This window comes from Heterodontus francisci, chromosome 29 (assembly GCF_036365525.1).
Source record: "Heterodontus francisci isolate sHetFra1 chromosome 29, sHetFra1.hap1, whole genome shotgun sequence".
Taxonomy (NCBI): Eukaryota; Metazoa; Chordata; class Chondrichthyes; order Heterodontiformes; family Heterodontidae; genus Heterodontus; species Heterodontus francisci.
Genome location: NC_090399.1, coordinates 31,822,184 through 31,834,868, shown reverse-complemented (window position 1 = coordinate 31,834,868; position 12,685 = coordinate 31,822,184). Strand labels below are relative to the sequence as shown.

Here is a 12,685-nt window from a genome sequence, read left to right as displayed (position 1 = left end):
AGTGATGGTGATTGACGGATAAATATTGGCCAAGACATTCGAAAGAATGTCATCCGTTGGCCCAATTTTCCTTCAAGTCGCCATGACACTTTGGCGGTTTTAACACTGGCGGCCCATCTGATCCGGTCAGTTTCTGGCCAGCCAGTTTGTTAAAATTACCTCAGCAGGGAATATCGCAAGCTAATAACAGGGAGTGCTGCACTGTGCAATGCGCTTAATTTCAGAATAAACGTTCTACCGAGGCCCGACCTGCCCTCCCAGGTGGACGCAATATCTCCCATGGCACTGTTGGGAAGAACCAAAGAGAAATTCTCACCATTGTTCTGGCCAACATTTATCCCTGAAATAGATTATCTAGTTTTTATCTCTTTGCTCTTTGTGGGCGCTTACAGTGCACAAACTCGCTGCTGGTTCCCTACAATACAATCGTGTCCTTACTTCAAAAGTACTACTTAATTGGCTGCAAAACGTTTTGGGATAACCTGAGGCAGTGAAAGGCGCTCCATAAATTACACGTCTTTCGTTTCTTCAGCTGGTGGTTTCCGGCGCCTTGCATTGCTCCCAAATAATAGTGCAAATTCAACCTTTTGCAGTTGAGCTTCCAAAGTCAAAGCAGAGTTTTGCCAACGGAGCAGATAATGTTGCAAATTTAAGGAAACATCTTGAACCAACCAGTCAGCAGTGCTAATGGAAAAGATAAAATGGAAAACTCATTGATGTGTTGAATCAAGCAAACTGTCAGGTTTGCGTGAGACGTGAACTCAACAGTCTTAACTTAGACTGAGATCAAGGAAGCAACATTGGCTCTTGGAATTCTCATTCTGAAAGGGCTATCCACCCTCAAGTGACTTGAGGAGCGATTGATTCAACGAAAATGCCGCTATATTTTAACTGTTGACTTAGAAAATGTATGAATTGATTTTCTTTCACCCCTATTACTCATGCACATTTTACATTACAACCAGATGAAAATATACATGAAGCCCGTAGATGTGCTTTGCAGCCCTGCCACAGGCGAGAAACACGCAAGAACTGTGACTGTTAGAGCAAACTCAGCCTATCCCATATACTTCTCTGTCGTCCCACTAACCATTGGCGATATTCCAATCACTGTGGTTGCATACAGCAATACGGATCGAATAGTAAGCGATGCCGTTACACGAAAACTCAAAGTGCTGGTGAGTGGACTTTATTAAGTGTATATTTCTTCTCTCTGGCAGATAATTATTATGAAGAATCCTTTGTCGGCTGCGTAATTCCTGTCTATATATTTTATGTTCTGTTCTCTTGAATTCTTATCGTATGTTTCTCACAACATTTACTATTGTGAATTGTCATCTCATGTTTTCCTATTAAGCTTTGCTCTGTCACTTCATACAATGTAGTTTCAGACTCCAGTTGCTAGATTGCTCTGCAGAGTGAGTTTCAGGACAATTTTAACCTACCTCACGCTGCAGGAACCTCACCGCAGGCAGCGCGATGCTGGTTTTCTAGATCGTCCGATTTTACTGTATGTTGAAATCAATAGAGAACAATATAGGGCAGGATGTAAATCCAGCATTATACCCCATCCTGCGGGTTTCGTGCCCGCAACGTTAGGTTAAAAATTACAAACACGTGTCCTCTGTCGCTGCCTTTTTTTTTAACTATCGAAGGCTAATTTTATTCCGTCTCCGTTTCGTTCACTCAAAAGACACTTACGCAGTTACCTATTTAAGAGGAACAGTAGCACAGTGGTTTTGTTAATGGACCGGGAAAATGACCCAGGAACAAAAAGTGTAAACCCCACCACCGCCAGTGAATATAAATGCAATTAATTAAATGATATTTGAAATCAAAAGCTGGTATTAGTAATGGTAACCACAAAGCTATCAGATTGTTGTAAAAATCCATCTGGTTCCCGAATGTCCTTTCGGCGATGGAAATCTAGCCCCTTACCTGGTCTTGCCTCTCTGTGATTCCAGGCCCACAAAAGTGTGGTTGGCTACTAACTGCTGTCTGAAATGATTATAATCAAGAAGCTGGCTCAACTTCTCATGGGCAATAAGTACCTACCTTGCCAGTGACGCCAACATCTGTGACAAAAGCTCTGTTGGGAGCCTAGACAAGTGAAAGTTCGACCTACAGAAACAGGACTTGCTGCATTTTAATTAACAAAACAGTAGCATCTAAGTATTGTTCCCTAAGATGCATGCATGTTCTCTTAATTGTGATTTTTTTTTTAAAAAAAACGGTTTTCCTGCAGATAACAGCGCAAATTGAACCCAAACTAGAAAAGCGCATATAATTCATTTAGCAATTCTTACAAAATACATAGGTTCATTCAAAATGTAACAGCTTCCGGTCCTCGGAATATATATTGGAACATTGGATGTAGCATTTAGATGTAGCATTTAGTTCAAGAATTAGATAATGGGGTGAAATTGGACACGGTAGGGCCACACGACCGTTATCCATTGCTCAGTTCTGTTGAAGTCAATGGAAATGACTGTCAGGCGAAGCATAAAACGAGTGGCTTGGAGCAATACTGCCTGTCTTGCTTACCTGACCATGTCCCATATCACCTCCAATAGTTGCAGAATAGGCGACCATCCGGCTGTAAATACAGCAAGGCTGAAGTATTAAAAAAAACATTGATATGGACAACAAGCATGCAATTTTCAATATTCCTCACCCTCAAAGGCTGCAGTACCACCTATTGTGAAGAATAGACAACTCGTTCTTTTGTGCACCATAAATAGTTTTTCACATTTCATTTGTGCATCTCTTGCCTTGCCTCCTCTAGGGAGAAGGCGTCCTGAAGACTGAAGACCACAGCATTTTCATTAATCCACGTGGCAAGTATTGGGGTGTATTTAGAAACCAATTCTGTGTAAAACGCCAGCATAAATGTATCTTTCTAGTCGGTGGCATGATTGGCTATGGAATGCTATATAAGTTTAAGTAATTGACTGACATTTAACAGACATGAGAAAAGTATTTCCAGCATTTCTTGTTTTTATTTCAGATTTCCAGCATCTGCAGTATTTTGCTTTTATATTAGAAATGCATCATGTGCACTAAGATTCTTTGTTTACGTCTTCATGAAGTTTGTCATTTTTTATTAGCGAGGACCTATCATATATTTGAAGAAATACCTTCTGACATAGTTCCAGACACCAAATCCTACCTTTACGTTCGTGCAAGAGGTAATAAATATTTTTTCTATTGAAGGAGGAAATCTGAGATCAGTTATCATTTGTTTGGCTTCCCTGTGATTATCAATGTAAATTTAATCCGTTTTTCTTAAACTTTGGCTCCTAGTTGTATTTCTTATTTTCCCAAAAAATAAACATCATAAGCTGACGTTATGCTGCAACTGATATCTGATTATCAGTCGGTGACTCAAAACGTGGCGACTGGATTTTCTTCTTTTTATTCCAATCTTTAGATGGAGGGATAGAATCTCCATTTAGGGTAAATAAAGACACAGGTTCCACTTACAGAAGATGTATGTTTTGTATTTGATGTAGCAGAACGATAAAACGTTTATAATACGTGGAGCACAGTTTGGTATATCTATGCATAAAGTCTCCTATTTCGGAATCCTTCCATCAGTTTTGTTTTTCTATAGATATTAGTTTTAGTGTGCTATAATAGGCTCTAGGATTAAGGATTTCAAACTGAAACACAGCCCATTTTAATCCAATGTGTGTGTAGAAACAATGCTGGTGCAGGAAGAATAGGTGCCACCTCAATTATCAAACTCTTTCTGCATCCCATAGACGCTAAGCAAGTTTTTCCATTGGCCGTCTGCATTATCAACCTCAAAACAATGCCACCAGGATCGCACTTGCTTATTCTGCTCATCGAGTAGATTGGGAGATTCTGGTACGTGGGCAGAGAGATTTTCCACATGTCTACTGAGAGTTTCCAGTCTTCCCCAGCCAGATATGCCAACTGGAAACTAGGCCTGCTGAGATTTGAAGGCTTTAGAGAGGGCTTCTAAAAGATGTACGGGAATGGTTCCAGAGCTGAGAGACTTCAGTTACCTTTATTATTATTAGAGGAGCTGGCGTTGTTCTCCTCAGAGCAGAGAATGTTGAGATGAAATTTAATACAGGTTCTCAAAACCATGAGGGGTCTAGACAGGGTAGATATGGATAAACTGTTACCTTTGGTGGAAGGGTCATGAACTAAAGGACACGTATTTAAAGTGATTGTCAAAAAAGGCGACATGAGGACAATCATTTTTACACAGGCAGTGGTCTGGAATGCACTGCCTGCAAGGCTGGTGGAGGCAGATTTATCAGAGCTTTCAAAAGGGAACTGGGTCAGCACTTGAAGGGAAAAAAATTAAGCGCTATGTGGCAAGGGCAGGGGAATGAAACTAGCTGAGTTGCTCTTCCGAAGAGCTGGCACAGTCTCAATGACTCAAATGGCCTCCTTCTGCGCTGTAATCATTGTATGATTTTATGATTCTATAACATACACATAGGGAAGTTAGTCCGTTTCAGAGGTGTTGGTTTGCTTTACAGCAGCTACCAGATAGTGATAGCGCCTCCACAACATCCCAGGCCTCTGCGAGGGTGCATGCAACTGGAGAACGCTCATAAGCATGATTCCACCTTCCATCCTCTGATCGAGCAATGTGAAACATGAATGAGGCCCCTCAGTGTTGGAAGAATCGGGCCTTATGCCCTTGTCAGTGTCCTCCACCCCTCCCCACCCTTCACATTTCCACCAGTGGAGTGGGCTCGGAGGAATTTTAACCCCTCAGAGTTTACTTTTCGATTCAAAGCAAAACTCAACGCCCAACTCGGGAGGGAGGAGTCCCAGGTAGAGGCTGAAAATACACTAATACATCCAAGGCTGCAAGAGAGCCCACAGAGCTATTTCTTGTTGGCAGAAGTTTCACCACGTTGGGAATGCGCTCGAGTCCCATCAAAATAGAAACCTTCGCTCATGTTGCTGCTCCATTATGAATCTTGGAACATAGGACACTGGAACATAGGACTTAGGAGCAGGAGTAGGCCATTTGGCCCTTCGAGCCTGCTGTGTCATTTGATAAGATCATGGCTTATCTAGTTATGGTCTCAACTCCACGTTTTCATCTGCCCCCATAATTATTGATTCCCTTCTCTATGAAAAATCTATCTAATTCAGCCTAGAATAAATTCAATGACCCAGCCTCCACTGCTTTCTGGGGAAGAGAATTCCACAGACTAACGACCCTTTGAGAGAAAAAAAATCTCTTTCTCTCCATCTTAAAAGGGAGACCTCTTATTCTGTCCCCTAGTTCTAGTCTCCCCCACAAGAGGAAACATCCTCCCGGTATCCACGCTACCAAGGCCCCTCAGGATCATATATGTTTCGATAAGATCACCTCTCATTCTTCTAAAATCCAACGGGTATAGGCCCAACCTGTTCAAACTTTCTTCTTAAGATAAGCCCTTCATCCCAGAATTGGTCGAGTGAACTTCCTCTGAACTGAGTTCAAATAAAGAGACCAAAACTGTACACAGTACTCCAGATGTGGTCTTCCCAAGGTCCTATACAGCTGCAGTAAAACTTCCTTACTTTTATACTCGATTTCCCTTGCAATATACGCCAACATCCATTCGCCTTCTGAATCACTTGCTTTACCTGCATACTAACCTTTTCTGATTCATGAACCAGGACACCCAGATCCCTCTGTACCACGGAGTTCTGCAATGTCTCTTCAATTAAATAGTATACAGCTTGTCTATTCTTCCTGCCAAAGTGGACAAGTTCACATTTTCCCACATTATACTCCATCTGACAATTTGTTTGCCCACTCACTTAATCTATCTATATCCTTTTGTAGGCAATTAACGTCCTCTTGACAATTTACTTTCCTTCCTATCTTGGTTTCATCAGCGAATTTAGCTACTTTACATTCATTTGTCCAAGTCATTGATATAAATTGTAAATAATTGAGGCCCCAGCACTGTTCCCAGTGGCACTCCACTAGTTACAGCTTGTCAACCCGAAAAAGACCCATGTATCCCTACTCTCTGCTTCCTGTTAGCTAGCTAGTCCTTTATCCACGCTAATATGTTACACACTACACCATGTGCTGTTATCTTGTGTAGCAACCTTTGATGTGGCATCCTATCAAATGCCTCTTGGAAATCACATCTACAGGTTCCCCTTTATCCAACTTGCTTGTTACTTCCTCGAAGAACTCTAATAAATGAGTTAAACACTATTTCCTTTTCACAAAACCATGTTGACTCTGTCTGATTCCATTATGTTTCTCTAAGTATCCTGCCATAACCTCCTTAATAATGGATTCTAGTAATTTGCCATATGACATATCTTCGGCTAACTGGTCCAATGTTTCCTGCTTTCTGCCTCCCTTCTTTCTTGAATACAGATGCTACATTTGCTAATTAGATAAATATCCATCAAAAGTCAATTGTGATTTCACAGGAGTGCATTATGTTTTACTCTATGAGGTCTGCAATCTGACAGCAGCACAGGATATATTTGTGATTGCATCATTGATCCATTTAAAGTGAATGGCAAGCGATCAGTTACAAACTTCTGTTTATTTTTTTCTGAAATAAACAAAATTATTCTTATTTTGTGCCTACAGTTGTTGGAATTGTGGTGAACTTTAACCATTTGCTGAATCCACTCCTCGAAAATGATTCCTCGTTGCCAGGCGTGGTTTATTTTTTATTATTTTTAATGGCATAAAAAGTTACTTGAGGTTATCCAAAACTCTGCTGCCTGTGTCTTAACTCACATCAAGTCCCATTCATCTATCACCCCTGTGCTCGCTGATCTACATTGGCTCCTGGTCAAGTGACGTCTTCATTTTATAATTCTTATCCTTGTTTTCAAATCCCTCCATGGCCTCAACCCTCCTATCTCTAATGCTCTCCAGATCCACAACCCTCCAAGATATCTGCATTCCTCTAATTCTGGCCTGTTATGTATTCCTGATTTCAATTTCTCCATCGTTGGTGGCTGTGACTTCAGTTGTCTAGGCCCCAAGCTGTGGAAAACCCTCCTTCACCTCTTTGCCTTTCCACCTCGCTTTCCTCCTGTAAGGCACTCCTTAAAGCCTGCCTCTGTCACCAGGCTGTTGGTCATCTAACCTAATATCTCCTTTTGTGGCTCGGTGTTATGTTTTGTTGGGGCATTTTATTGCGTTAGAGGTGCGATAGAAATATAAGTTATTGTTGTTATTTCAGCATTTCCCATTCTATTCTTTGACTCTTTATTGGCGTCTTTTTAGGTGAAGTGATGGGAGAAACAGTGCAAAACTGCCTAACGCCAGAAGGAATTGATCGTCTCATTAAAGTACCAAAAGGGTGCGCTGAACAAACAACAGTTCTAATGGCACCAACGGTGTTTGCTGTTAAATATCTAGACAAAAGCGACCAATGGCTTTGTCTAAAAGCTGAACGAAAAGATGAAGCCCTCGAACATATTGAAACAGGTAGGGTATGCATGGCAATTAGTCAGAAGCACGGAAACTTCGTTTTAATGCTAATAAGAATCAGTACAAGGCAAACGTTTATATTTGGTGAAAATTATGTATAATCGTAGAAGTAATGAATGATAACAATGAAGGAGGCCATTTGACCTATCGTGCTTGTGCCAGCTCTTTGAAAGAGCTATCCAATTAGTTCCTCTCCCCTACTTTTTCCTCTTAGCTCTGAAAGTTGTTCCCCTTCAACTATTTATCCAGTTCTCTTTTGAGAATTACTATCGAATCTGCTTCCACCACCCTTTCAGGGAGTACATTCCAGATCACAATAACTGGCGACATACTTTCCTAACTCATGTTGCCTCTTTTTCTTTTGCCAATACCTTAAATCTGTGTCTTATTGTTGCTGTCCCTCCTGCCACTAGAAAACGGTTCTCTTTATTTACTTATCCAAACCGTTTATGTGTTTGAACACCCATTCATCTCCCTTTAACCTTCTCTGCTCTAAGGAGAACAACCCCAATTTCTCTACTCTGTCCAAGGAACTGATGTATTTCAGCGCTGTTACCATTCTAACAAATCTCTTCTGCACCCTCTGCAAGGCCTTTACATCCTTACTAAATTGCGGTGCCCAGAATTGGCCACAATACTCAAGCTGGAGACTAACCAGTGTTAACCATTTTCCTGGGAATTGGCTTAGGGTGCAAAAGCCAATGAAAGTAGACATTAGATGTGTACATAGCCATACCATTAACCTGAAAAATATCTCTGCAAATTATCCACCACGTCAATGAATCAGACGTAAAGTTGCATGCATTCTGTTGTTGCATTTATGCTGCTTTCTCGGCTTGTAAAACAGTATTTTACCACATCTTAAAATGAATTGATGGGAAATCATTTATTGGCCAGGACAGTCTCAGAAAGCCGCAATCAAGCAATCTCCGTTGAATTTCCTTCCGATAAAGGTTGTAATTGTTGGGTTAACGTGTTCCCCTAGAACATCCTTATTTTCCATGAGCTTGTTAGAATCCTTCCTTGGTATTGCGATGCCACCCACCTTTGCTTTTATACCTCATCGGAAAATATTAGGACCCGAAAAGAAATTCCCGTTGATTTCAGAATTAGTATGTCCTACTCCTCCAAAGTTAGTAATTCTTCTAATTACCATTCCAATGTTTTCCTGGAATACCCTGTAAATTCTTGTACATGCCGAATCAACCCTGACTCCAATTTATGGAAATGTTATTTTTTTCACTTCCTATTCATTTTGTTAGTTTGAAAAAGATAAGTTCATGTCCATCTATTTTTCTTGCTGTTTTGTTTTATTCCCTTTCTGTTCTTTCATCTTGTTTTTCGTCCTCAGTCAGGTTAGTTTAAAACCAACACTACTGTGTCAATTAGCCGTCGGGCAGATCCTTGGTTTTGTTATTAAGTTGAAGCCATTCCACCCTGGACAGTTCACCGCTGTCCCAGATCTCACGACTATTATTTTTGAGTACTGAGTACGTCTGAGTACTTCCCTTCTAACCATTTTCCCTGTTCCACTTTTCAGTTGGCAGTGGCTGTAATAATTGGCATGTGGCATCGAGCGTAATTCTGGGATTATCACCTTCAAAATTCTGCTTTGTAATTTATACTCTAACTCTAGAAAAAAATGTACAACCTGAATTATTCCCTGATATACCATTGGCTCCAGCATTAGCAATTGGGGAAATTGAAGGCCCACATCCTTGATTTTTAAATCACTAAACCTCACACTTTGTCCGCAGATGAGCACCGGGCATATAAACAAGTATTTGGAAAATGGTGTGGGGCATTTGTTAAATAAGTCAAGTGCTGGATGTGTTACACCTGAAAGAAGGTTAAAGGTTCACTATCCATTCCGTCTCCACAGAAGAAGGGATCAGCTAACCTTCCCAAGGCCTCCCACTCTGTGCCATCAAGGGTTTCCTGCCAACTAATAAGGTCGTCCGTGCCTAACATGCTGTGTAGCGTATGTGTATCGCTACAGGTATTGCATCAATTACATAACAGCACTCACTCTGTTAGTCATTGGGGCTGCTTTGATCATGAAGCGCCTACTCGCTGATCGGAAATGCAATTGGGGCCATTGTACCCCCACAGGGCTTGAATTCCCCACTAATAGCTTTAATAGAGTGCAGGCCTGCGGTTTTCTGCTACATGCTTTTCGCCAGCACCAAATCTACACCAGTGTTTTTTTTTATTATAATGTAGACAAAATAAATAAATGTTGTAAATGACGATACGAAATAAGCAACACTAATATTGAGAAAGTCAGTAATAAAGACTGAGCACATGAATCAAATCTGGTGTTTTGTTTGCAGGCTACAAAAAGATACTGGAATATAAAAAGGATGATGGATCATACGGAATATACCTCCATCGCCCCAGCAGCACATGGTGAGTTTGTATTGTTTTGTTTTTGCCATGTTTTTCGCTTCCGACTTTTAGTTTGCGCTTTCCTACAGTCACTTGTGGTTCACCGTCAAGCAACTTTCATCTCAGATATCAGAGTCTAAATATCTGAGCGGAAGGTGCTTCGCAATCAAAAGGCACTAAACCTTTAAAAATGCGGATTGCTATACTTTCAAGTGTCAGACGATATTGGAAGTCAATATTGAAACGCTTGCAATGGTTTAATGAAACGACTTGGGTTGGAAATTCGACTTGGGCTGCAATGCAAAATTGATGGTACCTTGTGGACCTCTCCCCGCTTCCCATATTCTCCCTGCCTGATATCCAGCTCCACTGACTGAAACAACATTGAATGTTGAGTGAGGAGTGAAAAGAGGCTCTCCATGCGATTCGGGCCAAAGCAAATGTAGACCCATTGGGGGTTAAAAACATAAAACATTTACGGCGCAGAAAGAGGCCATTTGGCCCATCGTGTACGTGCCGGCCGACAAAGAGCTATCCAACCTCATCCCACTTTCCAGCTCTTAGTTCGTAGGCCTGAAGATTGGCACTTCCAGTGCATTTCCATTTTTTGAATACAATGAGTATTTCTGCCTCTGCCGCCCTTTCAGGCAGTGAGTTCCAGACCCCCACCACCCTCTGGATGCAAAAAAAAAAATACTCCAACTCCCTCTAATCAATAACATTAAATCTATGCTCCCTGGTTACTGACCTCACTGCTAAGGGAAATAGGTTCTTCCTACCCACTCTATCTAGGCCCTTCATAATTTTATACCGTTCAATTAGATTTTCCTTCAGCCTTCTCTGTTCCAAAGAGCACAATCCCAGCTGAACCAATCTTTCCCCATAACTAAAATTCTTCATTCCTGGCAACATCCTCTGTCAATCCTCTTTCCTCTCTCTTGTGTGATCACACTTTTCCTATAATGCAGTGCCTAGAACTGTATGTACTACTCTAGCTGTGGCCTAACTTAGTGTTTTATACAGTTCTAGCATAATTTTCATGCTCTCATATTCTATGCCTTGGCTAATAAAGGAACATATTCTGTATGCCTTCTTGACACCTCATTTACTTGTCCTGCTACCTAAAGAGATCTCTGAGCAAGCACACCAAGGTCCCTTGGCTACTCTGCACTTCTCAGTATCATACCATCTATTGTGTATTCCCTTGCCTTGCTTGCCCTCCCAAAATGTATTACCTCATATTTTCTGGACTGAATTCCATTTTCCACTTTTCTGCCACTCTAACCAGCTCACTGATATCTTCCCGAAGCCTACAGCTTTCTTCCTCACAATCAACAACACTTCATTTTTGTAAAAGTCTGCAAACTTCGTAATCCTGCCCCCTTGCATTTAAATCTAAATCATTGATTATATATCATGACCTTCAAACAAGAATTTCTTATCACTTCCAACACCCTTTGAGCTCTTGTTTTCACCTTTTGGTCGACCTGGATTTTAGCAAGGCTTTTCAGAGAGTCCCACTAGTCAGAAAAGTTAAAGCCCATCGGATCCAAGGAAAGGTGGCACGTTGGATCAAAAGTTGTCTGAGTGTTAGGAAGCAGAGGGTCATGGTTGACAGGTGTTTTTGTGACTGAAAGGTTGTTTCCCGTGGGGTTCTGCAGGGCTAAGTACAAGGATTCTGGCTTTTTTAGTTTAGTTTAGTTTAGTTTAGAGATACAGCACTGAAACAGGCCCTTCGGCCCACCGAGTCTGTGCCGACCATCAACCACCCATTTATACTAATCTTACACTAATTCCATATTCCTACCACATCCCCACCTGTCCCTATATTTCCCTACTACCTACCTATACTAGAGGCAATTTATAATGGCCAATTTACCTATCAACCTGCAAGTCTTTGGCATGTGGGAGGAAACCGGAGCACCCAGAGGAAACACACGCAGACACAGGGAGAACTTGCAAACTCCACACAGGCAGTATCCAGAATTGAACCCGGGTAATGAGTCCAAAAACCGTAGTTCTAACATGGTGTTAATGCATATATGACAATTATGTGTGTGGAAATTTAGATATTTTTTACTTTTTTATTTATTTTTTATTTATTTTATTTTTTTTATTTACTCTTTATTATTTATTTATTTAAATAATAGATCAATGCTAACTGATTACAGAGTAAGTTAAATCATTGCAAAAGAATGATACATTGGACAGATGGAGTTCGGCCGTCTTGACCTGCTTATAGTTCTTACGTGCTTAACCCATCAGTAACCTTCCCAATATGGTTGTTATGTGCTCTTATGAATCCTTAATTCCTCTTCTTTCTTTGGCCTCCATATCTCGAGAGACAATGGGTAAGCGCCTGGAGGTGGTCGATGGTTTGTGAAGCAGCGCCTGAAGTGGCTATAAAGGCCAATTCTAGAGTGACAGGCTCTTCCACAGGTGCTGTAGAGAAATTTGTTTGTCGGGGCTGTTACACAGTTGGCTCTCCCCTTGTGCCTCTATCTTTTTTCCTGCTAACTACTAAGACTCTTCGATTCGCCACACTTTAGCCCCGCCTTTATGGCTGCCCGCCAGCTCTGGTGAACGCTGGCAACTGACTCCCACGACTTGTGATCAATGTCACAGGATTTCATATCGCGTTTGCAGATGTCTTTAAAGCGGAGACATGACGGCCGGTGGGTCTGATACCAGTGGTGAGCTCGCTGTACAATGTGTCTTTGGGGATCCTGCCATCTTCCATGCGGCTCACATGGCCAAGCCATCTCAAGCACCGCTGGCTCAGTAGTGTGTATAAGCTGGGGATGTTGGCCGCCTCGAGGACTTCTGTGTTGGAGATACGGT

General features: G+C 41.4%; 1 protein-coding gene across 1 annotated transcript in view; it reads left to right on the top strand.

Moving 5' to 3' along the window:
* Nucleotides 1–12,685, top strand: part of LOC137345995 (complement C4-A-like) — a 120,641-nt gene that overhangs the window by 69,590 nt on the left and 38,366 nt on the right. Inside the window, exons 22-26 of the mRNA XM_068009291.1 lie at nt 966–1,178; nt 2,786–2,841; nt 3,112–3,188; nt 7,250–7,453; nt 9,790–9,865. Of these exons, the coding sequence (XP_067865392.1) occupies nt 966–1,178; nt 2,786–2,841; nt 3,112–3,188; nt 7,250–7,453; nt 9,790–9,865 (626 nt within the window). The remainder of the gene's footprint in view (nt 1–965; nt 1,179–2,785; nt 2,842–3,111; nt 3,189–7,249; nt 7,454–9,789; nt 9,866–12,685) is intronic.